General features: G+C 42.2%; 1 protein-coding gene across 2 annotated transcripts in view; it reads right to left on the bottom strand.

Annotated features, from left to right (window-relative positions):
* Nucleotides 1–771: 771 nt before the first annotated feature.
* CRB1 (crumbs cell polarity complex component 1) overlaps nucleotides 772–26,432 on the bottom strand; it is a 115,181-nt gene continuing 89,520 nt past the window's right edge. The window contains exon 12 of one of the 2 annotated variants that reach the window (XM_037404485.1): nucleotides 772–7,391. In XM_037404485.1, the coding sequence (XP_037260382.1) occupies nucleotides 7,176–7,391 (216 nt within the window). In that variant the 3' untranslated portion in view covers nucleotides 772–7,175. The remainder of the gene's footprint in view (nucleotides 7,392–26,432) is intronic. The other variant, XM_037404486.1, reaches the window with a different exon arrangement.

Here is a 26,432-nt window from a genome sequence, read left to right as displayed (position 1 = left end):
AGACATTACTCTGCTCCTGGTAAATATACACCAGGTGCATCTTTTATAAATGTTAGGTTTTGCAGCATCTTGACACATGCCAGTAGTTTGAAGCCTGAGCATGCCTCACTAGGGCATGAAAGCCCCATCCATTCATTCAACTGTGACGTATCGCAATAGGCAAAATTCTAGTGTTGTCAGCTACTTGCTGTTCAAGTTTATTGACTTACAACATCTAATCTGATGCTCTTTTTTTGAATTGTTTTCAGGGGTGTCAGCTTTCTTTAGCTGAGAGGTGATTGAATAGCACAGGAGAAGGAACTTGGCCAGAATCCTCTGATCCGTGATTCCTGACGTTATGTGACATTACACGTGTAAGGTTTGTCCTGCAGTGAGATTTGCAGGAGACTCGGAGCTTATGTTAAATAAAACATAGTACAGAAATTTTTGGCTGGAAAAAAACCTTAGCTGTCTCTTACCTGCAGACAAGCTTTCTGCTGCGGGACTTTATTTATTTATTATGGCCATTGAAAAAAGATTATCAACTATGTTCTTAATACTGTAATTGATATGAAGTTTATTTTTAATTAGTATGTTTGAATGATAATCGCCAGCGAGACTTCAGGCAGAGACAATGATAATAAATTGTGGCTTAGCTTCTCATTGACCAGAAAGCTGGATGGGCCAGATGCTTTCTTGCTTCCTCAGGGGTCAGGGGGCATGAGTTTTGGGGACCTTGGAAGGGAAAGGACTCCCCCCATCTGCTGAGAATGGCTTCTCATGGCTGGAAAACTAGTGTGGTGTCAGAGCTGCAAGCCATATACTAGCAACGTTTCAAATCACTCAGTTGTACCAAACTGGAAAGATAACCGTATATTGCTGAACAAGTGAGGGCTCTTGAGCTTCCTTGCAGCATTTTGAACACAAACCCTTGGTGCTGGTGGTGGCCATCTTCCAGAGAACACAGGAAAGCGATGTTTTCTGTTTAAAACCCACAATGATGATCCATGTCAATTGCTTGGGAGAGTGAGGTCAGCACCCAGTTACTAAAGTAATGGCAAAGCAGGAGTTTCGTGGATTTTGTTATGTTCCTGAGGTGCAGGCTTAGAAGGTGCTACTGATTTGAGCAGTGAAATAGTCTTCGCACCACTTGTGCTTTCGAAGAATAAATAAACTTTTATTTAAACTTCTGAAAACCAAAAAAAATGGACAGTTACTTTAAAACAAATGATGATACCTAACCTAGCCCCTGGAACAGAGTTCCTCCCAGGGAATATGTGATGGGGCAATAGTGGCTGATGCACGCTTATGAAAAGAGGAGATAAGAGTAATTCCTCGATGTGGTGTATTTGGATTCACCAGGTTGTACCCTGTGATTATTTGGCAGGTGTTCCAAGCGCCCTGCTCAGGGTGCAGAGCAGCTGTGCTGGCTTTGCCTGGTTACATGCCGACAAGTGGAGGACGTAACTTCTCCCTCAACAGGTTGTGGTTGCCTACTGTCCTAGTTGCATCACTTCTGCAAAATGAGCTGTTCTTGCTAGGAGAACTTGTAGCGACCTGCTTACCTTCGTGACAGTCCTTTAGGGGGCTGGGGGGGGAGCCCAGGTGCCCCTTCTAAGGGGGCCAGAGGACAGAGGTGTGGGAATGGCAAATCTCAGCTGGGAAAGAGAGACTGTGGAGTCTGGGAAGTGAGGCAGAACGGGCTGGTGTCCCTTGTCGCAAGGCATCATCTTACTGTTGCCAGTGGTTCCTTCGGAGCGGTGCCTGGCGAAGGCTGTGTGCTGCTCGGGGGAGCCAGCTGCTAGGACGGCCGCGGGGGCAGGGCTGGCCTTGCTCGGGGAAGGCGCCTGGGGGGGAGGGCAGCAGCAGTAGTGTCTTATCCGGAGGTGTCTGGGGTTGCAGCCACCGCCAGCCGGGCTGGGGGAGCTTGCAGCATCACTGCAAGCGTCGCTATAGCTGCAGTCCTCTGAGGGAACCCGTTTGGTTACAAAGAGCTGACACCTTTGGGACAACAGGACTCTTAGTTTCTGAGATTGTTGATCTTTAAAAGTAACACAGAAACTTCTGAAGTGAGCAGAAAGCCCCTTGTGAAAATGGGACTTACATTAAGCGAAGAAAATTCTTACTGCTCTGCCATTTTTCTGCCTGCACGCATCCACAGTGCTGGAATGACAGCAGTAATTTAACAAACAGAGCGTTTGATTCTCAACTTGTATAAATTAGCTCCAGTGAAGCTGTATGGATTCATGCCACCTTGGGTCCTGGCACAAAGCACGTCCCTTTGATGGTCGCAGGACAAGTGGCTGTAGTCAGATGCTGGCAGCCCCGACCACAGCACAAAGCACATTCATCTCGTTTCCAAGTGTGGAAAATGTTTCTTGATCACTTGATTCCAAATGGCAAATTTTACTTTTTAAACTGCAAATATAGTTCTTGCCCGGGGATAATTTCCTTTGTAATTGCATGATGAAATAATCCCATAAAAACCCCAAAATGTAGGTTGCATGTGGCTCAAAATAGTCCTTATTTATTGGTCATTTTGATTGTGTACACAGCAAGATAGTAATATGAATACACCAGCTAAACTACAAACATACTATGTATGTACAGAGAAGGAACAGTTAATTTTACATAAAATGGAGAAGGCACATAATGCAGTGATACACTGTGATCATGTTGAGCTGGCCAAATTCCAGCTGCAACATTTGTGTTCTGCCTAGTGTAAATGTTCCTGGGACTCTGAAGGTACACCTCACCGTTTCACAGGCTGTGTCACCTTTCCAAAGGAAAAGGGAATGGACTGTGAAAGGAAAAATCTTGCTTCATCCTTCCCCTGCTTCTGAGTATCTTCAGAGGGATTTGCTGCAGAGCATGTGCTCTAACTTAGCACCTTCTCTTTCTTTGTAGAAGGCTGTTAGACATGGAGAGAAAGTTTAAATGTTTAAGGTTTGGAAGTACATTGTGCGTTTCTTTCTTCAATGGGCAGGTTGCAAGTGATCATGAATAAATTATTTTACTTCCAGCTTTTGAGGCAAATAACAAGATAGATACAACAAACGTAATTTTGAAATAGGGTAAGTCTTCTGCGTGGAGACACCTCCATATTAACAGAGGTTATGAGTACTTTTTGGGAAACATGAAGCTAATCTTGATTATTTTTTTCCTTATAGCAGCACAAATGGTCTCCACAACTCTTAGATGTTATTGCTCCTCCCTGAATGTCTGTGCTTCTATATGCATTTTATTATACCCCTGGGCTGAGAAGCAGTAAATAGCTTGAAATCTGCTATATCAGTCTTAATCTGTGGTTTAAATTTCAGCAAAGATGGTATTAGACGCTGTTTGTAATGTATTCTCTTTTGTTTTAGCTGTTGTCCCTGGTTGAGATATGCCCCAGAAGGGTCAGCCTTCCTAAGCATGCATTCCACCATCACTATAGCTTGGTAATATAGTGGCGGCTTTGGGACTTTTTGTGCTTCTGCAGGCTGCTGTTGAGCTTTTCCAGCTGCAGCATCTGCCTCCCTGCTTCTTTGGATATTGATTTGTTAATTCAGCTTTTCGGAAAGTGTATTTAGAACAGACATTTTTGCCTTTTGGGCTTTTTCTTATTTCCTTCTTATAAGATCGTAAATAGAGTTTTGAATAGTCCAGTAAATAGAGTTTTGAATAGTCCACATTTTCTCCCTACTTGCAACAAAACGTGCTCCCTCTAACTCGTCTTACACAGATCTGCTTTGGTAGGTAATTCTCACTCCTGACTCACCATCCTCCTCCCTCCTTTTCCTATGGCCTCGCTGCTCTGAAAGCCCAACTTCCCCTTGCTGCAGTCCAGCTTTTGCCTCCACCTTCCTCAAGTGCCATCCACTTTCATTTCCTTTTCTTCTCTCACTTCTGCACGAATTTCTGCCATTTCACATTTCTCTTATTTTTATCCTTTCCTCTCCACTGAGACTGACAGCAATCACAGTTTAATCCTAGTTTAAAGGTTTTTCCCCTGCCTTCTGTCTCCTTGACTTACCTTCCACAAGCCACACTCATACCCCACTGTGAGATCTTCCCTTTGTTGTGCTTTTATGGGTGTCTTTTTAATTCTTTAGGTGCATATTCTTCCAGAGCTGTCTTTGGTCTGCATGAAAATTTACAGGCTTTCATCTGCTCTGCCTCTCCTTCCCCTGCACATGGTCCTGGGTATCTTGCTCAGCCCTATAGATTCTCTGTGTGGCAACACTTTCTCGGGTATTTTATTACCTCTGTAGAGACCGGTCTTCTACTGCCCCCCCAGTTTCATCCAGGTCAAACCACTGAGAGCAGAATTCCTTTCCAGGCACTGGCTTGCTCTGTCTCTCACCATTAACAATAATGCTTTCCTTCTAGTTCTGCATGCAAACTGCCTCTATCTTCAGCTGCTTGCTTTCTTTTGTCCTTGTTCTTTGAATCATGTAATAATTCAGACTGGAAGGGACCTGCTGATGTCATCTAGTCCAACCTGCTGCTTAAAGAAGGGCAAACATCAAAGCTGGATCCTTATTATAGCCATTCTACTGCTGTTTCTGCTATGAACTAATTTCTGGTTTTCTTTCTCCATCTCTGCTATTCATTGCGATCTGCATCAATTTTATTGCTCCTTTTAGCTCATTGACCAGAAATCCAAGAACACAAAGCAGGTGTGGAAGCATCTTCTTTGCATCTGCTTTACTAGTTCAATGCTGCTGCTGCTCCTGCTTGTGCCCAGTTTGTGCTTCTAGATTCGCCCTGGTTTTCAAGAGTTCTCTGTCCTCAAACCCTCCCCAGCCTGCAGCCTGACAGCTCTTCTTCTCCATTGATTTATTGCCCACCCTCTTGTTATCACAGATTCCTGTGTCCTTGCCTGCTTTGCCACTTTCTAGGCAGCGATGGCCTTGCTTTTGGGGGTCTCACAGCTTTTTTGGCCGAGGTTAAAGCACTGCATGCAAGAACCTGCACAAATCACTCCTGCTTCACTTGTGGTCTCTCGTCCTCATGTGCTGTTCTTTGCTATCTCATTTGCTAAACATTTGCTACCTCAAACTGTGCACTCTTTGAGCCAATTTCTTCTTTTTTCCAATATTTATGTAACTTTCTAGAAACGATCACACCTAACAAACCTTATGGTATTCTTTATTATGCCTTAGCAGTGTCTCACAGGGCAAATACTGGGCTAAACCAAGAGTTTCAATTAAAACCTATTACTTCTGTATTACATAATGACATGATTTGAAAATATCTACCCTGAATCTCTGCTATGTCTTATCTCCCATCATATTCCTGGTAACTTATTTTTCCATTATTTCCTTAGTTGCCATTTGAATTCTCTGGATTTACACTGCAGCTGTACGACAGTGATTGCTTTCACAATAATAAGCGTCAGTACCGAAGCTGTAAATTGGGCTGGAATAAAATCTGTTGTGCATTTTCGCTGTGACTACATTCTGCTCTTTTAACTCAGTTTGAATCCTGCCATCCACTTACATTTTCTGTAGTGCCTTGTTTTGAAAGATATTGGTGAGGACTGCAAAAAATCCAAAATGTGCTTCCTATCATAGTTACTGCTAATCATCTAATACAAAAATAAATGAGTGACACTGATCTTCAGTAATCCCTTAAGGGGTTCATTCAAAATGAATTATGAATTGATCATTAATTAAAAAGATGAGTTAAACTCTTGGATACTGCGTGTGCGTGCTCTATTATGCAACTCCTGGAAGAACCATCTGGGGTTTGATGCATCTATCTGGAGTGTCTCACAGCTGTGGGAACATGTAAGTGGAACTGCAGGAAGAAAAATGCCATCATGGACTTTCCACTCGGTTGCCTCTTTATTGTGCATTCAGTTTGTGTGGGAGCAATGTTTCTGCTTTAATTTCTTGACTACATGTGAAAATTAACTGGATGAGTTACTGCTAAAATTTGCCTCTACATTTCAAGAAACCCCTTTGACCTGGGTGTATTTTTGGCACATCCTTTACTACTATAAGAATGATCATTAAATCTCTTGAAGATTTTCAAATGTCTGTTTCATTACAGGATTTCTTCCAAACTTCTCCTGTTATTCCATTACATTTTATGTGTTTGTTTCTTTTTCAACAGTTGTGATCCTTTTTCTGCTGAGGTTTATGAGGTAGTTAAATGGGATTATCCCTGTTTTAAGAGAGGAAAACTGAGGCATAAAAATTTATTTGCCCATGATTATATGAGAAGTCTGAGCTCCAGGAGAAGCACAAAGTCTGTTGTAATTATTTCCAAGCCAGTGCTTTACCTGTAGGCCACTTCTGCCTCTTTCTTGGTATTTTCCATGAGCTTTAGGAAACTTTTTTGAGTGTGCTTTTTGGCAGCTGATAAATGTTTGCAATGTAAGAAGCAATGGTTTTCAAAAATGGACCGTCAGGTAATATTGTAATAAGAAAACAGCAGTAGTGTGGATGCACAGAATTTGTTTAGGATGTTTAGATTCCCTGTATCCTAAGAGGTCAGATTGTGCCCACTGGATATCTTAGGCAATATATATATATATATTCTTTCGTACTCAGATAAATACGTGCTTTTGTGGAAACTGAAATTCTTTTCAGTGGAAGGTGGAGGGGCAGCAGGTAAAATGCGAGAGCTGGAGGAAAGAAAACCAGTCAAGTCTGAAGAATTTATTTTGGAGAGTTTTTGCACAGCTTGCTTTTAATCCCTGATTAACAGAGGAAAGTAGATATGCTGAGACACAGCTCTAGTACTAAACCCTTTGATAACAGAATTGCAATGTCTTTATTGTACAGGCTTATTTGATTTGCCTGCATCATCTTCTGCAGCAGTGGTTGCTAGACAGTCAAAAGAAAGCCCAAATGAGAAGCTGTTATTCATGTTGCATCCGAGACAGGCACTTACATATATCCCAGGAGTCACTACTCTCTGTGATGCCTACTGCTGGTTATCAAGGCTGGAGTTTGCCGTGCAAATAAAGTTGTCCTTGGACAGGTTGGCCCAAAGCGATGATGAATGGCATTCGTTCACTTAAATGCTAAGAGAATTTTAGTGTTGCTGAATTTAAAAGAAAAACAGTGAAAATATTGAAAGCCCAAAGTCATTGTAATCTTTCTAACAAGTATTCCTGGTATCAGAACAGAAATTAATATATCTAACATATGTACACTGTCTCCTTTCAGCCATCTTCCAGGATGGAGGAGTGCTTTCTTCTAAATCAGTCTTTCCATCGGCGGTGGCTGCACCATGTTCCACATCTCCACCCGGGATCCCTCCTTCTCCTGCCGGCTGGGGCTGTAGGTCCCTTGAGTCGCCCATTTATTGGCAGTGATGACTGAAACCACAACTGCCAAGAAGAGGATCAATAACAAGGCCAGCATTACTGAGCCAATGGAGGTGAATATGTTCGAGATCAAGTCAGTTGTCAACTGGAAGGATTGAAATAATCGCAATATAATTTATGGTGAAAGAATACTGAGACACACTTGAGCTACCATGGAAGGAAAACACAAACCATTCTATGGACAGGGTTTTGCATAGATGAGCTACTGCCGAGGAACCGTTCACTGGTAGGGAAGTACATCAGCCCTTCCAGATTCTGGTCTTTGGAACCTTCAGAAAATTGTGCACGTGGTGCCGGATATTTAATCCACAAGGCTGAGCTGGATGAATTTCACATAATGACCCATTTCATTTGACAGTTTCCTTCCTGTTTGAAAATAGCCTGTGAGTTAATATGTCTGCAGACTGTAGTGGCAATTCTGCAATTATTTGTTTAATCTCTTTAATAATAATTCATTATCCCTAGTTTGGCTGTGAGCATGCTATTGCTAGTCTTTGCTACTGCAAGTTAAACACGAGCTGTTTCGACTGGGTATGTATTCAGTCACATTTCTGTTTCTCTTGCTGGAGGAGTCAAGTTTATGTGAATAGTTGTACTTATATATAGAAAATGTGCTTACTGTAAATGTTTTTGTAAAATGTACCATTTCTACAGGCATTCCTGCCAGTAAATTTTCCTATCAACATGTTTGCATGAAATAAGTGTACAGAGGCTGCACAAAAGTGCAACTGAAATCTATTCAGGGAAAACTTAATCAGTATATTTTCACAAATATATTTTAAAATATTCATCCATTTAAAATTCATCCAGCTCTTCTTCTACATACAGGCTTTGTAGCTTCATCTACAGAAACACAAGTGTTACAGTACAGGATGAACGTAAGGATACTCTGATTTTTATTTTTTTTTCCTGTTTTCATGTGGCAGTGGGAAACATAATGTCAGAAGACACAGTGTGCATAAACAAATCTGCCAGCTGAAAAACTTTAGACCAGAGAAATTTTAAAGTTGGTAGATGAACATTTTATACACATCTACATATGTGTTTTTATGTGTAAAAAATGCTTATGGTGAGGTAAGCCAATGAAACGATGTGGTTAGTGTGGAAAAGTGGCCAGTACGGACAGGATGACCCTAGCAGGGATTGAACTTCTGGGCAGGTTCTGCCATCCATCATCTTTTGATTGGTATTATGAGTGACAGCTGAACTGCCACAGATGAATGTGTGCTTGAGGCTGAACTTTCAAATCCCCAAATATTAAGAAACAGAAAACAGCAGGTCAAAGCCCATTTCCCGGTTAGGCACTGCATGATACAGGATATTTTAGTGACCTGCTTACTTGGCATTTCTAAGGAAGTGCAATTACAGCCCCGAGAACGATGACGACTCTGCATTCAGTGATGGGTGTAGTGTAAGTGGATGCTGTTGCTGTGTGTACGTTGCTTGGACTCATGCCTTTGAACAGCAACGCCAGAGGGGAAATGTTAAACCAACCCTCCTTCTCTCCTCTCTCCACCTCCACACTGATATAAAAGGTCCTACTATAATAATAAAAGCAAGGTTGGCTCAGGGATTCTCTCTAGGGGATGCATTGCCTGGCTAGGATATTTTCCTCTGTTCTTGACGGTTAAATATATGGTTCCTACGATTTTAAAAAACATTTTTTTCCAATTGAAATAGACTTGTGCAGGTGACAGGCCACATGATTCCATCCCTAAAACAAGGTGGCATGAAACATGTCCGTCTATTAAATTCTGTTGGTGTGGGATGGTCATTGAATCTTTAGATGGTGTTACAGTTATATTTGAGATCTTAGTTTTTCTCTGTATTGTGTTAGACTATATGAATTTTGTTCTTCTTGTCTCAGAGAGGCTGCAAATTTTTAATGGAATTTTTATTCTCAGAAGCTGTCTTTTATTTTCATTATCTGCTCTGTTTATATCTCATAATCTGTTTCATTATCAGGGAAACTGAGGACCAAGATAGTCTAACTTTGATCCTAGGGTTGAACAGGACATATGTGAAAGACATTCACTACCATAGGAAATGGTGGTGTTGCCTGGTCCCTGGTATGTGAAATTTCTGAACATACTCTCCTATTTTCCAGTCCATGCTCCTTCCATTCGTGTTGTAAGTATGTCTGTACCTATGGAGACATTTTCATTTATGATATCCTTCAAATTCATTTTATTTCTTAAAGAAAAGTTTTATGCAAAGGAACTGGGGAGAAAAAACTCCTGTAAGTTGTTAAGATGCAGTCACGTATCTAAACACATATCATTCTCAAGTGGAAGTCATCATAAAAAGGGCATTTTTTTCTTCTGCAATAGTTACTTGTTGCAGAAACCTTACCCACAGCACACCATAGCAGTCCACTACCCATTTTGTTCCAATTCTTGTTTCTGTTCCATAACTTTTGTTCATTCATTGGATTTTGCTTGGTCAGCCAGTGACTTGAACTTGAAAAAACTACTTAAAATTCCCCTTATTACCTGTATCTATGTTGGACAAAAGACTTCCTCTTGAGCCAGTATGTAAAAAAAGTTACCCCACCGATTAAAACCTAAAGAGTTGGGGGTTTTACCATGATCAGATACATAAGATAACTTTATTTCTGTGTTTATGTTGTTTCTGATTTCTAAATACGAAAAGAAAAGGCCTTTATATCATCTTTTTGGGTGGATTCTATTGCTAAAAAAAAAATTTTAAAAAATCTACCATTCAAGTGCTGTCCCCTGGTTGATCAGCCCACAGATCGCTGCTCAAGCTTACAATATAGGTAACCCCCTTAGCAGTAGCACTGAACTGATAACAAGAGTTGCCAGAAGGCTCTGCAGTCTGGTCCCATCAAAATCAACTCCTTCTTTAGTAATTAATGGCTGAACTGTTAAATTAATTTGGAAAATCAACCGGCTGATCTGATTAAAAAAAAAAAAAAACAAATCTGAAAAGTTCTGTCCCCCATCATCTCAGTCTGTTCATTGCACTATTCGATGGTGATGATGGATGGTGATCCTGAAAAGCAAGAGGACTGAGCAGCATTTTTAGAAACATAGTGCTGCTGAGACAGTGGGGAAAAGAGGTTTTCTGCTACTGACCCTCCTGTGCATCTTGTGGAACGGTAGGGAGTAGGCTTACAAATAGCAGTTTGAATGTAAAAGCCCCACTCACTGCTTCAGGCTCTTCTGGTAAGTCCTTGCCTGTTTCTTCCACCATAGCTGGATCTAGGCTGTGGACCTCGACGATGTTTTGAAGCTCAGAGCCACCCTGACTGCCGCGGGACTGCCCATACGTGTAGCTGCTCATCCCAATGTTGGCAGCCTGGTGGGCCACCCGTGGCTGTGTCCGTGGGCTGGACAGTGGGCAATGCCCAGCTGGTGTCGCGATGGACCACCGCTCTGCGGCATCGCTTTACTGTTCACACCACGCAAGCTGCTGCGCCCTTCCCCTGCTGGCTTGTTAAGACCTGGTTATGAGCTGGCTGCTGGGGAGGTGGCCGCTTGTGGCGAGCGTGCAATTTTTTGGTGCATTTGTCACAAAGCCGTGGCAGAGCTCCACGCAAGGGGTGTTCTGTGGCCTAGAGCTTCAAAAGCAGAATGGGAAAGCTCCGGAAAGCAAAGGACAAAGCAAGACAAACCTTTGCCTCAGGGCAAACCAAAAAAGCCAAAGGACAGCTGGAAATCTATGAAGAAAAACAAGTTCCTGGGTTTTTTTTGCTAACCTTTGCTGGTTAAGACTTTGCTAAGACCTTTGTTGCCCAGGAAGCCTGTGAGAGCCCCATACGCTGCAATAGTCCTTCAGAAATAATTCCTGCTAATAAATACCAGATGGCAATGGCAGCTACACTTCAGCACTGCTTGTGAGTAACTAAATACATGTAGGGTAACTGAAGAAGGGTTCATATACTGACTGGCGATACCAGCAATGCCTCAGAGATTCTCATCACACTTTGAGCAGGAGGTTGGACTGGGAGACCTCCTGAGGGCTCTTCCAACCTGAGTTATCTGACGAGCCTGTTTACAAGGTGGTCAGTGACAGAACAGTTGGGGATTCCCCTGCCCCTAATATACAGTAGCTGTCAGTAGAAGCTGTATCCCTAATGGTAATGGATGCTGATGGCAAGATGATGTCATGTGTCATGGTAATACCGACAAAATGGAAGTCTGCTAATGTTAGAAGGCCAATTTGCTTCTCCCCAAGATATTTTATGTAGCATGTTTTGTTTATATGTCTTTGGATGTCAGCTAGAGCAAGACAAAGTTGTTTTGGCGAAATTAAAAAAAAGGGGAAGAAAAAGAAAATATTCTTGTATTTAATTTTCATGTAGTGAATAGCTTCATCTGCAAAGACAGGAGGAAATGCAGAAAATCTTTTTTTGTCTTCTTTTTTAAACAAAGTCTGGCTTTTTGCTGGTGGGTCCATTTCAAAGTAGATTAATTTTTTAGTTTTTTTTTAATCTTATTAACTAAATATGATTTTAAATGTTTAGATTAGATAGAGTGATACTGCATAGTAAAGCTGGGTTTTGCTTTTCATTTGGTTATTGAAATAGATTGATTGTTGTGCCTTGGTTCCTTGGCTGGCTCTGTAGGTGAACAGCCTGGATGAGGAGGGCCCTCTTCACGAGTCAAAGCTCGGCAGCATTTATCAATCTAGTATAGGTATGCTTACCTTTAAACAAGCTGTCTTTCAAACAGTTATTTTATTGAGAGGGGAACACTAGAGATTTACTGTAGATGAGTGTTTCCATGTGTGCCAAATGTGAAAGGCAAGTGGCACAGCACAAGGGAGCCAGCAAAAAGCACAGGACCTCTTCCTCCTGTGTGTTTTACATCAGCATGGCTTCTCTGATCTAGTGCTGCCTGATGTTGACGCAGGGGATGAGAATTATGGTCACAGGCACCAAAGGCTGAGCCAGATCGGGGAGAGCGAAGAGTGAGCTGCAGTGCAGGCGGAGAAGTCACTGAAGGTGCGGGAGAAGTAGCGTGAGATTCCTTGGGACGCTGCCACCCAGGCACAAGCTTTGATGTGAAAGTGTGGCGTGGATCAGGGGGTGCCTTCGGGGTGTGAAAGGCACACCGCGCCCCGAAAGGAGAAGCCTGCCTCCGCTGCTGGGGATTAGGAGCTAATCAGCCTTCATGTCGGCCCTCGCATAGAATCGTGCCTGATTCTAGATGCTTCGCAAGACAGAGACATCAGCACAAGCTTTAGAACACAAGGATTGCCAAACCCCGGAGAATTCCCTTCTCTGCCACATGCTGGGCTGTCCAGGAATGCTGCAGCTGCTTGTGTGCACTAAGGCTTTTGGCGGCAAAGTCCCCAGATCCCGAGTCCTGACACCACTCACAAGGTTATCACTTCATTCATGGTAAGAACATCTGATCCACACCATCCAGATTTACTGCCTCAAAATCAAAACCATTTGCTATAGTAATGAGGGACAATTGGTTTGCGTGGTCCTAATCCATGTCAGAATTACTTTGAAAGATTTGGGGGCATATAGGGATAACACTGAGCAGCCGAAGAAAAGCCATCAACTCGATTAAAAAGCCCATAGATACGCTGAGTTTATTTCATTGAGGATTTACAACCATCTTATGGGACTTTTTTTCTGTTACAGGCTGAATTCAAATAAGAATCCCAGTAGTTCAAGAAGAAATCCGGTCAGTCATGCACAAATCTGTTATAATGAGATGCATTGATAACCCCAGCTTGTGGGACTAGAGTTTATTTTCAACAGCAGTAAAGTGGCCATAAATCTATAGATTGACTTTGTTCCAATAAAAGTACCTTGACTGAGCAGCACATGAAGCCCCTTTTTCCATGATTTTTTTTTTTTTACTTTCACAAGCAAATACCTATGGCTCTCCCTCGCATCATCTGTAAAAAGTAGCTACTCTGCTTGTGCCAAATGCCAGCCGTCGGGTCCTGAGAGCCATACTGACCTCGGTGTTGGGCTGCCGAGTTGAACACCTAATCATTTTAGACTCATTTAAAGAGAACAGATTCATCTCCCACTGAGCCAAACACTGCACAGGCCACTGGAAATGCAAACTACTTTCCAGATTCCATGCATATCACCTATTTCCTTTAATTGCTTTATCCTGGTTTCCTGCTCTGTGCTGTTGCACATGTGGGCACTCACCTTTTGCAGAATAATTTATTCCTTCCTACTTTGGTGCCTGTGGCAGCAGAGGAGGCTGTGCTGCACCTGAGCTGTTTTTCCACCTTTTCTTGCCAGTCAGGCCACCAGCTCCTTTTTCCCCTGCACACCTTACAGCTCCAGTTTGTGCTGCGGGCTTCAGAAGTGTGTTTTCTGTGGCAGTCACTTTGCCCAGCCATTTGTTGCCCCTCTCTGTGAAGGATGTTGTTCCTGAAGGGCGTGATGCTTGCTGTACTTCAGACCTTGTGCCTAACAAGCCTCACAATTATCTGGTAAGAAAAGCGTTTGAATTCTCTGAAACGGAGAAGCAGAAAGCAAAAGGAAAAACCCCAGACCTAGAAAGACTGGTGGAGCGTTTCTCTCTAGTTTTCCTTCCTTAGCGAATAAGAACAAGACTGGCTTGTAGGAGGACCAGATTCAGACACAGAGCCTTGAACACCTGGTGAAGATCTCTGGGGCCTGGAGATGTGGCTGCTTCTCCCTGAGACCAGCCAGCCCGTGGCTGCACTTCAGGCTGGGTTTGTCATGTTTGGGTCTGGTGCTGACGCAGGCAGCGCTGCTCGCTGTGTGCCAGGTGCCACCCCAGCGTGAGCGTGGTTGCTGCTCTCCCCACATCTTGGGGACTTCTCCCTCTGACACCGTGTCCGCTGGGAGAAGGCAGGTCCCTCGCCTATGTCTGCAGTTCTCTGAAAATCTGTCTATACTACATATAGAGCTGTAGATAATGACTTTTCATCATTGCCGTTGCCATTTCTGCCATCAGCCTTTGAGTCGTTTTCCTGATATCTGCAGGTCCCACCGCTGGAGGCCTGAATGAGACCCTGGGGGCTGTACATGCTCTGTGGGCATCGCTCAACACAAAATGAGGTGTCTACTTCCAACCTGTGCAGAAGATCCACAGTATAATATATATATTTACATAGGCAGCTCACCTTGAGGAATAAGGATTGTAAGTAATCTTTTTTTATTTCTCTATTTTTTGGTGGATATTGCTATCTGAATATTTTTTTCTATGCCTCCGAAGAAATTACATTTGCTACCACTTCTATCTATTATATGTTTTTTATAAAATGTGGTTTGGATAATTTATCTTAGCTGAAATGTGACAGTTTGAATGAATTCCTGCCTGGAAAATGTCAACTTTTAGTTGTCTGACAGTTCTTCTTTAAATCAAAGCACCAATGTAGAGGGAATTAGTCTTAGCAGCTATAATGATAACTGGCTTGACCAGTTATGGATCAGAAAAATGCAGTCTTTGCTATCAAGGAAGAATTAAGTCTCTGGTGTCTTGTGAGAAAATGAAGACGACAGAGATGATTGAAGTCTCGGATTTAGCTGGGCTTGCAAGGAAAGTGCCTCATTAAGAAATTCTGACAGCTTCCCTCCTGGCACGTGAAGTTGCGCTGATATGACACTACAGAAGTTAACGAGGAAGTTTGTTCTTATTATAGTGAAGCAAGAAACTGGAGATTGGAGATGGAGCTTTCTAAAGTGTTTCAACTAAATTGTAAAGCAGGTTTCCAGTTAAACAAAGGTGTTATTCACATTATTGATCTTCCAGTCAGATTGGCATACGCAGACCTCCTCCTCCCCGCATTCAGCTGCAGGACCATTCCTGGATTACCTGGAAACAGTGCTGCCTTTAAATCAGAGCAGTTTGCCCCCTCCTCACTGCTAGTGCCTGCAGGAATGCCCGGTGCAGATGGCCTTCCATCGGCAGCATTAGCCCTTGGGCTGAGCAGCTTTCTAAACTCACAGACTCGCTTTTAGGAATTAATCTTTAAAGAACAGACTACTTTCAGTAACTGTATTTTCTTTAACTGTTTGTCGTATTGATATCTAACTTACGTCAACAGTTGAATGGAAGTGGTCCAGCCATGAAAACAGGTGGTAGGTCTGGGATGCTCTGCCTTAGGCAGAAGTAATATTTCTGGTTTTGGCCACTGTGCTTTACGTGAGCTGAGCCATGAACCCCAAAAAGCCAGAAGTAGCCCCTTGAAATCTCTATCGGATATTTTGCTGGATCAATATCTCACAAGACAGAGTATTAAATGCCTTTTCTCTTAGACAGCAGAATGTTGGTTGTACACAGAGGAGTGATTTGGCTGGCAGTTTGGGAGGCAAGCTCCCATCAAACTGTGGTCTTTGAGAAGACTCCTTGATGGCATTTCTGTAGCAACTGCCAGTGCTAATTTTGTAAGTGTGCTCCAGCTCTTTTTAAGATCCTCTTGGTGATGCAGCACTGATTAGATGTGCAGCTCCAATGTGTTGTTATGAGATGCCTTTTAAAATTCTATCGACAGACTCTGGTATAGGAACTTCACCATCTGCTGCAGTCTGAAAGGATAAGAGGGAAAACCTATAGCCGATGCAAATCCAGCAAACTATGCTGAGGAGGAGTGTGTCCCGTAGCTGCTAAAGCGTAGACTAGACAAATGTTTTAGTAAAGGTGTCAGTCTCTGGGGTGCAACATCCCTTTCCAGTTTGGGAAATGCTTTGGGGTATCATACAGAATTATTTTCGTACATGGATAACGGCGCAGTGTATCAGGTGGTGTTTCTCTATAGGGGATAACTGCATTACAGCTTTGAGACAGCAGATTTGATATGAATAAATCTTGGTGGTGGATAAAAGCCTTTTCAGGCAAACATCTTGCAGGAAGGAAAGGATGATATTTTAAATCAAAAGACTATCACTGAGAACAGTAACTTTCTGTCATTGCCCTGCATGTAGCCAGGTTGTGTTAATTGCATCCCCACAGCTGCCGTGGTAGGAATGACTCCTGAAGAGGGATTTGCAAGGACACACCATGGTGGACTTTTGAGGAAGTCCGCTCCAGTTGTCATGGGAGAGAGGATGGGAGGGGATCAGGAGGTTAAACGCAAAAGCAAGAGAAGAATAGGACAAGAAGTTACAGCACGGAAGATGAGGGTGGGACAGTTCCTGAGGAAAATGGTGAAAAGACTTCCAGTAGACAGAGTGGAATAGTTAAAACGGTAAGAAGAACTAATTTCAAACCCGCTTTCTTCGTTGATTGCATAGGTGTTGAGCAGAGCAGCATGTGAAGGGTGATGCTGTAACAGTCAAGATGGGGCTGATAGTGTTTTGCTAAGAGAACGGGGCAGGGAATGATATCAGGCTATCAGCAGCTATGTCAAGGGTGAAGCTAAACCATTTCTAATGCACACTTCTCATTTTCTGAATTTTGCACATATTTTCTCTCTCATTCTCCTTCTAGATTCCATTTTTTTCTGTATCAGGGGGAAAAAAGAAATTTTGCTGAGGTATTTGCAATCTGGAAGCACAAAGCCTATCTAAGTGCATACCTGTATGTATGTTGTTTGTCTTCACTAATGTGTTTCCACGTGTGTTGTTTTCACCAGGCATGATTCACCCATGTTTTGTATGGTCATTTTTGAATAACTTTAATAGAGTTACACACTCTGAATTGTGGGCATATAACTGGTTCATCAAAACTCTACTTTCCAGCACACAACAGTTAAGGTTAAAGATCCCTTCCTTGATTAGTGATGCTAGTGGTAGATCTTTTATTTCTGAGAACAGCACCAATTTTTGGTCCCCATCAAAGACTAGCATCACCTCCAGATGCAGCCACCTTCTGTGGGCTCTGGTCCCTGACTGTGACAACGTGAAGCGGGGTTGTCTGTCTCCCCCAGGTCCTGGTTCTCCATACGAATTGGTGCAGCCCGTGCTGGAACTGTCAGTCTTGCCATGAGAATATGGAACAGCTCTGTCCAGTGGCGCCTAATAGAGGGGTCAGCAGTGCTCGGTATAGCAGAGCCAGGGTTCTGATTTCTGTTTTATTTTGTAATTGCCAGACACTTTCCATCCCTACTTCTTTGCTAATAAGCTAGGCCTACACTCTTAAAACTGTTCCATGAAATTCCTCTCCCTGTTTGGTGCTAAGAGCCTACAAAACAGCCATGTGTTGCTACCTAACATTAATATTGTGCTGTCAAGTGGTGATGAAGTAAGTAGCTATTTGACTGTTTCACACTGTCAGACAACAAGTTATCAAGTCAACAGCTAGCCTTTGTTGGGTGCAGCACTTCGATTGCAGCCATCTCTTGCTTCCAACTGTAAATATTAATGGTATAAGATAGACCTTTATTGGCTACATAATACTTGCCTTAGCACGCTACATGACACTGTTGTGTTACTTAGCTAATTATATTCCTTGATAAAAATTTTGAGTATGTTTTTATCCTACTGGCTTTTTTTCTAGTAGAGAGTTGATTAGAGACAACATTATGTTTTATCTTCAGGAAAGACTTTGGAAGAGATGCATACATGAAAAAAGCTAAATGGAAAAAAATATTTATAAACCTCTATGTCAATAATTATTCCTTAAAACCTTTTTTCATCTTGATCTAGACCTTTGATTTTTTGGTGAAGGTATTTTGTCTTCTGGCTTCTTTTTTAAGTGTACTTCCATCCTGTTGATAGGAACACATGAGCGTGTCTCTACCTGTGAACCTTACCTCTGTCCTCAGGGATTCCTGATCAAGGACTGCATACCTAGTGCAGTATCTACCCACTGTATTGATGTTGCTGGCATTCAACAGGTTTGCATCTGAATGTGATCTGAATGACACCAACTCTAATAATTGCTTTTTGGATATGTGCTGAAGACGCAAGTGGTTTATGAAGTCTCTTTCTATGTTATACCTAGCATAGAACATGAGGAAAAAGTCTCTAAAAATGTGTTAGAAATTTAACTTTCTACTCCATGCTTTTACCTTACTGCCACCTAAAGATAACTAACAGAAAATACATTGTACTTCAGATTAGAGAGATTTACTCTAGGATGCTAGGAAGTAATGGCAGCCTTATCAATGTCTTTCTTTTAAGATTTTCTACATTTTCAGAAGATTTTCTTGAAGATCATACCTCTTAGAGATAGTAAAAGATCTGCTGGTTTATGTCACTGAGTTTATCCCTGGTCCTCCAAGGCCAAGGCAAGGTGCATTGGCTACATGTGAAACTCAACCCCATTTCTAGCCAGATGATTAATTTACATCTGGGGGCTCTTCAATACAGGCTGAAAGTAGCATTTTGTACAGTGCGTGGAGTTGAGTCAAAATCCACCTTTATCTGCAGGTGAAAGCTTTTTCTGCTAGAACCCTCCTGTTGATTCGGCCCCTCTCAGAGACCAGAGTTGTCCCCTCCTGAACAGGCAGCCTCAGCAGTTCTTCCCTCTCACTGCACCCTTGATGTCTCATTTCTGAAGCAGTACCTTTCAGCTTGGAGACTACCTTTAAAGCAGGCCAATATCCTTTTGTCAGAGAGAGAAACTGAAGCACAAACTAGCAACACCATTGGCTTATGATGGTTTGGCAACCCATGGTGGAATTGGTAAGTGGATTTGATGTCTTGCCCAAATGCTGCCCGCACAATGCCTGTGAGCAGTCCCTAGTCGTGTCAGGGCGGTGCAGCCCTGCCTGGGCTCTGACCCCCACTGAGAACCAGAACTAGCAAGGTCGGGCTTAGGGTTTATCACCCCCCAGTCTCCGTCTTTGGCACTGTCACTGGCCTGGTGTTTGTACAGTTGCTGGCACACCGAGGCATGAAGCCCCGGGCAAGAAAACTTGAGTCTGATGGGTCTACTTTTATGGAGCTGTTGCAATTGGGCATTTTTACTGTACAAGTGTTCTTTTTTTGAAGTATGGCGTTCTCTGTTGTTTAAACTGCAAGAGTATTGCATTACACTAGCAATACATTATTCGTAGGCACCTATTACGGGTTTACGTTCTGAAACCAGTCTAAATTCCCATGTCCACAATGAGTGACCCATTAGTTATTGTCTGAGCACCAGGAGAGATGCTCTTCCCCAGGCTGGCTGGCCAGTCGCTCCCCTCAGGCAAACACCCTCGAGCGCAGACCTTGCCCCACCGTGCTGGGGCCCCAGGGCTCAGCTCCATGCCTCTGGGACCATTACAGATTACAAATGACTGAAGGGTCTTGCTTGGATTTTAAATACTCAGATATTGAACAGATTAACTCTATCACTGTCTTTGCCTGTAGGTGCCTCAAACCAGTGATGACCCATTTTGTCAGAGCACCTGGCTGTGGCTGTGTTGCAATATTTGGGGATAGCTCATCCTCTGCCAAAATCCCATTCTGAAGTCCCACAGATCTGATGCTTTGCTTGTTCACTGTCTTCACTTTTTATACCACAAACTATTTAATTCAACTGGTAAGTTAATCAGTGGTTTCCAAGATGCTTCTTTATGTCTCCAAGTAACTCTTTTGATTGATAACTTGCATGCTTCCTTAAATTTTTCCCAGTCTTACACTTATTTCAAGGTCAGTAAGGTAACCATGAAATCAAGCAAGTTATGTATAGTTTTGGCGGAAGTGTCACACATCAGTATTTTCTTCTGGAAGAATACTTCACTGTTTCAGTGACTGTTGCTTAGCATCAGGTTATACCAATAATGCTTTTGGTTTTTTTAAGTGTCGTGGTTAAAATATCCTGGGGTAGACTGTGGTCTCTCTCCCTCTGCTCAGTTCCTAGTAAAGGCAAGATAACAAAACTTCTGTACCTTACAGATGTGCCACAAGCATTCTTACTGAGCTAGGATGCAGCCCAAGTGTTCAGTATTGTCCCCGTCTCTATGATTTCCACAAATCTATTTTACTACCTGTGTAATTTAGTTTCCTTCAGTATCTCTTTCTGCCTCCAGGATCTCCTCCAAAACCACCTTTTTTGGATGGCTTCCAGGGATGATAGGCAACACTGACAGCACTGAGGTTTTCTTTGGGACTCATCTCTGCTCTGGCTTCTCCAGAGAGATATTCAGCAGCCGCTGAGGTTCCCTGACAAGGGATGGAGAAAAGTTTTTATGGGAATGGTAACTTCCAGATCTGTAGAAAGCAACAGAAGATACCACCTTTCACTAGTGGGGTTAGGTCTACCACGAAGGACGTGTTACAGTGTCGTATGTATAGAAATCAAGCATTTTCTTTTGGCCTGAATGAGTTTTGGGTTTGATTAAAGGAAACAACAAAGTAAGAAAGGACCAAATGGAATTTTCCACGAGACACAGCACAGAGTCTTGTGTGGCTCTCGTGTGTGATATACCTTATCAGTTCACAAAATAGCAGACTTTGGGACAGCAAATGTAACTGTTACATCAGTATACAAACTCTGTGGAGGAGATGTATGCCTGCATTTCACTGAGGGATTTGGGCCAGCCCAGGTAAGAGGACCGAACATTACGTTTTGGTGTTTGCGAACACAAACTGAAAGTAGCCACGGAGAAGACATAATGTTGCCAGCCCACCCCCACCCCCCACCCCCCCAATGCCCACTTGCTATCTCCTCATTGATCTGAACTGTGAGCAGGTTTGGGGGCTTTTTTGTGTTTCAGGATTAGCAGCTCCCAGGTGTCAGCCAGGCTTACTGTGTTCAGCCCATGCACCCTTTTCCTAGATAACTGGCAAAAAGTCAACGGGAGAGCAAAAATCTTGTCATGAGATGATCAGGAAACAGCAGCCTCTTTGATTTCACCCCCAAATGATTACTGCCTGGGGAAGGGGAACAGAGGGGCCTGTCCCTTGCAGGTAAGAAGGGTGCATGCAGCATGTGAATGTTACTGGTGCTGCACCAGACAGAAATAGAAATATTTCCATTTATTTCTGCAATGGATAAAATAGACCTGACACTATTTATGTGCCCGACAGTCTCATATATATATATATAAATACCCCAGTATTTCACAGGGTCCAACAACTACCAAAGCCGTCTGCAGTGGTGCAGAATCTGCTCACTCTAAATAATTTACAAACATTTGTAAAGCTGCTGATTCTTCTGTCCTTTCCAATGAATTACAGCAGTATTGCATGGCTTTTGTATTTCAGTGCTCTTATTCTTCTTTCAAAGTGAATAATCTGTTCTAACAAATATTGTTTGAATACATTTAAGGACTGTTGTATTTGGTGCACAGTTAGTTTGGTAGAAAGCTTAGAGATTTGTGTAACAAGCTCTGCCTCTCATTTAAATGGCTCTCTGTATCAAAACAGATAAGTGTTCCTGATCTTTGGAAACAAAAATATTTCTCAGATCCTCAGAAACAGGAATTATTTTTATTGCTTTTACTGGAAAATATTCTATAAGCTTAGTAAATAGTGCAAATTTTTTTTTCAGACATTATTAGGTAGAGAATTTCATAACAAGAACTGAAAAATGCTCTGCACAAGAATGTACTTTAAGAGTTCATCAAGAGACATGTGGGCAGACTAACATGTCGGCCTTGTTTTGTCTGGAAACACTGTCATGTCATAGACCTTTGATAGTAATCTTAAGCATATGCTTAGTTTCTAAGTCATTAACACTAGCCTACAAGACGTATTTATTATGAGCTAATATGTCAACACTATTAAGGAGCTACAGCGCTATCACTGTGTATATAAAGTAGCGGCTGCAATTGAGGACCATGGTTCCCATCCAGGCCTGAATAAATATGGGTAGATTTTCTGAAGGGCTTAAACTGTAGTACCTGGTAAATCTCCACATTTACCCTTTATCTGGCATCCTTTGTGTGTGTGTGTATATATATATTTTTATATATATATATAAACATACCTAAGGTGTGAGTATCTTTTGGTATTTCTACTTGTAATGGTTGTGAACGAGCTTCATTTCAGGTCACCTTGGTCCAATTGTATTTTAAGAAGCAAATGGAAATGTGCAGTTTCCACATGAGATGACAGCAATAGTCAGAAATGGGGCCAGGCTATTTCCATGGTGCCCAGTGACAGGCAAGGGACAACGGGCACAAACAGAGGAAGTTCCACCTGAATATGAGGAACAACTATTTCACTTTCAGGGTGACGGAGCCGTGGGACAGGCTGCCCAGAGAGGCTGGCCACTCTCCTTCTCTGGAGACATTAAAAACCCACCTGGACGCAACTGTGGGCAACCTGCTCCAGGTGACCCTACTTTAGCAGGGGGGTGGACAAGAAGGTCTCCAGAGGTGCCTTCCAGCCCTGTCCATACTGTGATTCGGTGAAATACCAGAATTACCAAAATGTTTGTTTGCATTTGGGTAGTTCTTAGGATGAGATCAGAGTTACACTTTTTATCTACAGGGATAACTCAAAGACAGGAGTATTTGTTCCTGCTCTTACCAAAAAAAGAAGAAATAAAAGAAAAAGAAATAAAAGTAAAAGTAGAGTATTATTTTTATATTTATGAGTTAATTGTTTTAAAGCAACTTTCAGAATACCTTGCCTCAGTCTTGCATTATTTGAAGATAGAAAAAATAGATTAAAAAGAACATTAAGTCTCAAGAACCGTATGAAAAAAAATGTAAAAATTAGTATCTGAACAATGCAGGCATGAAGTGCATGAATGTGTTATAAAGTGAGCAATGACTGAAGTAAATGCCCATGTGATGTGAATGTGAGCCCACAGGGAAAACGTCAGAAGGTGAGAAAAGGAAAACAATGCCATTGCAACATAAAGGATGGTATACAGACAAAACGTGTTAGTCTGAATACTGAACGTGTTATGTGAATACCGTACTTGAGCTGATTCCTATACTGCAGTGTTATGCTGTCATATGTCATCTGGGCTCCCTTTTCTGCTTAAATTTGCCATACACATTAAATATTCAACTGTTTTTCACTGATGCGTGCAGTAATGCTGGCCTTGTGAGGAGCTTTCTTGTCTTCCCCAGCTAAGACACGTCAGATAACCTTATTGTCTTTACATCCTGATGTTTTTGTACCTTATGTTATGACACATATTAAATGTGTTTCTTGCAATATCCTTTTAGAAGTTTTAGTTAAATCCTGTGTTCTGAATGCAGACTAATAGAAAATAGCAAAGGATATTAAGAGGTTGTTCTGCTCTGAAAAACAGCTGTAAAAATGGCATTGTGACATTTCCAATTACTTCCAAAGCAGAGCTGCTCATTGTACAAATCTAAAGGTGTTTGTTCTTATCCCATGTTTGACCTGGCACAGAAATAAAGCTGGGCTTTCTGGCCTCTACCATCAGCGGTAACAGTTCTGCCACGGTGGGTGATCTTACAACCACGCGAATTACGTGAAAACAAATTCCATCTTTCCCCCAGCTCAGTTACACTGGCTCTGCTAGGCTAATAATAATAGCAAAAACTTGCTTCAGTTGACGAAATAATATTATTTCAATGACCTATCATCAGACTGTATCATCAAACTAATCATCGTTACTGGTGCTGGACAGCCCTTTTCTCCAAATGGTTGACATGATGAGGGTTTTCTTGAAGTAAGGTGCTACAGAGAGTAACTCAGGAGTATCAGGGAATACCCTTTACGCTCCTGGCAGCAGCCTTATGTCACGTAGGTTATACTGACCAGACGGCTTATGTCTTTCCCACGGTCTGCTCCCTGCCTAGATCTTAGGGGCATCAAGAACGCTGATAGGTGAGAGCTGGCTTCTGCTCACTGACAGTTCTTCTGACCCATGGCTTGCTCCCCACTTGGGAAAGAAAGCCGGCAGGAGCGTGCCATGGGCTGGCTGTGCCGACTGCGGTTGCTGGAGGCTGAGGGCATCAGTTCTGAACAGGGGTTCAGTTCCCTCCTTTGGCCTCAAGCACTGCCAGCTTCAGGATGATTTTCAATCATGTGAGTGAGTGGTTTTACATACCTCTGATTTTATGGGGTGTGAGGTAAGGACCTCAACAGTGGAGTTAGCTATGCAGGACAGGGAATTTCAGCAAAATGATTTAATTTTGAAAATATTTTACTGTACATATTCGTCTCTTTCAACAGGCTGTGAGAACACTGGAGAAGACCAAAGTCACAGGAGGTAAAAATGTGCTCACTTACTAAGACATGTCTGATGCTCCCCAATGTCTTGGGGATGTCATCTGGCTGCCTGGAGTCATGAGTTGCTCAGCCACACCACGAGGGGAACCTGGAGCTGACCCCCACATATGGGGAGACCCTCTGTTCACATTCTGCAGGTTATGACCACTGGTATAAGCTTTCCAGTGACACAGAGCAACCACAGCTCCTCAGCTGATGCTGTGGAGAAACAGTGAGTGGCTTGTCTGAAAATGGGGGTGGTAGCCCTTCCCAGTTTCACTTGACTTACCAAGCTCTACTTCAGCATTTTACCACACTCCTGAGGCTGGCAGCTAAATATTATTGTCTTAGTGTTGTCAACACTGAGCATTCAAGCTTAGGTTAATAATAATAATAATTATATTGCCTTAAAACAATTATATATTAAGATAAAAATATTTTTTTAAAATAATTGGGGGGGGGGGGGGGGGTGCGCGCCTTTCTGTGGCTCTTAAAGTCTCCTCCAAGCCTGGGAGGGCTAGCGACTTATCTACTTTCATGGACGCTGAAATCTGTGTGTTGGGGCATAAATGCCATCCGTCTAGAGCAGAATCATTTGTCCAGATTGAAGGTGGCAATACTGGTACCCTAGTGTCACAAGTGAACAAAGTCTGAAGTATGGAAGTGTCTTAACTATCTGCGATAGGAAAGAGCATAAGTTCAGGGCAAGAACAACTATATGCTGATGACAAAGACAGCAAAGTTCTTTCAACAAATACTTTCCCTTACAAGTGTGTAAAAGTCTTTGGAACTTTTTGTTTCTATTTTTTACATTTGAAGAAGCAGAATGCTAATGCTGCACTTGCACTCCATCTCCTAATGTTTGAGACATTTTCTACTGGAAAAAGGAGGTGAAACATTGTTTTTCCCTTTTCAAATAATATCCTAAAAGTCTTCTAAATTGTTTTACAACCTCAGGGCATAAACTGATGAGAGTACTGGCTCAGAAGTGGTGCAGCATGAAAACTAACCTGCATGACTGTATTTGCCATTATATTGCTCTACAGGTCTTGAAAATAAAATACTGTTTATATTTCTGTGTATAGCGGCAAGATAGAGGTATACAAGAGCAAGACAAACAGGTAAAGCCACAGTGAGATTGTGGGAAAATGGTGTCATTGTTACATTCCCGATGTCCACATCTTTCAGTCAAATGATAATTATCCATTAATACCCTCATAAGTCTGAATATGTAAATAGCTATGGAATGCATTATTCATGAATCACCAGGCATTAATTATTGTAATTAAGTATCTTTTGCTACATTCATATTACTAACCCTTGCAGTTAATGAATACATTAGTTAATCGTTGTAAAGTAATTCAATCAAAATTCTGTATGTCTGTGCTATGGAAGCCTGAGAGAGTTTTATTGAATTTAGATTCAATATTGAACGTATCTTACATGCTTATCAGTGTATTTTTAATTACATTAACTGTGAATCATAACCTCCGGTGCATGATGCTTGTCCTTGCACCCGGGAGGATGGAATGCTACTAGCTGGAAGAGGGTATGAAAGCAGCAGTGGTGCACATCAGAGCACACAGCAGGAGCTACCTTAACCAGAACTTTAATTCTGGGGCATGAAAATCCACCGCCAATTTCGAGTTTCATGTATATTCACATGCGCAACAGGAGAGGGTGTGCTTTGGTAGGAAGTGCTGTCCCACAGGTGCAGCTGGTTCAGGAAACAATTTCAAAGTACAGATGGAGCTGTTGGCCCGTCGGTGCAGGGAAGCACCTGCCTTTTGCGAGCACAAGCAGAACTCAGCACTAGCAGGATGTGCTCCTGAGTCTAATGGGGCCTCAGGGCACTCTTGAAACTCAAAGTAACGTGACCAACCAGTCTCTGCGCTTTGTTTCTTTTTTTCTGTCTTTGGAGGTCTATTTCAGGTAATAGTAATCTAACACAGAAGACTTACTAGAGTTTTTTGTTGCCTTCTTAGTTTATAGTTCTGAGAACTATGCTTTGTGGTCCTTGAAGTAGAAATTGTGAAGATTTTTTTTATTGCCAACAAAAGTTTCCTTATTTTTAGAGATAATTACAAACTCAAGATATTATTATGTGAATTCAGGTGCTAAAAGTTAATAGATACAAGTAAGGTG

This window comes from Falco rusticolus, chromosome 11 (genome assembly GCF_015220075.1).
Source record: "Falco rusticolus isolate bFalRus1 chromosome 11, bFalRus1.pri, whole genome shotgun sequence".
Classification (NCBI taxonomy): domain Eukaryota; kingdom Metazoa; phylum Chordata; class Aves; order Falconiformes; family Falconidae; genus Falco; species Falco rusticolus.
This window is presented reverse-complemented; position numbering and strand designations above follow the sequence as displayed.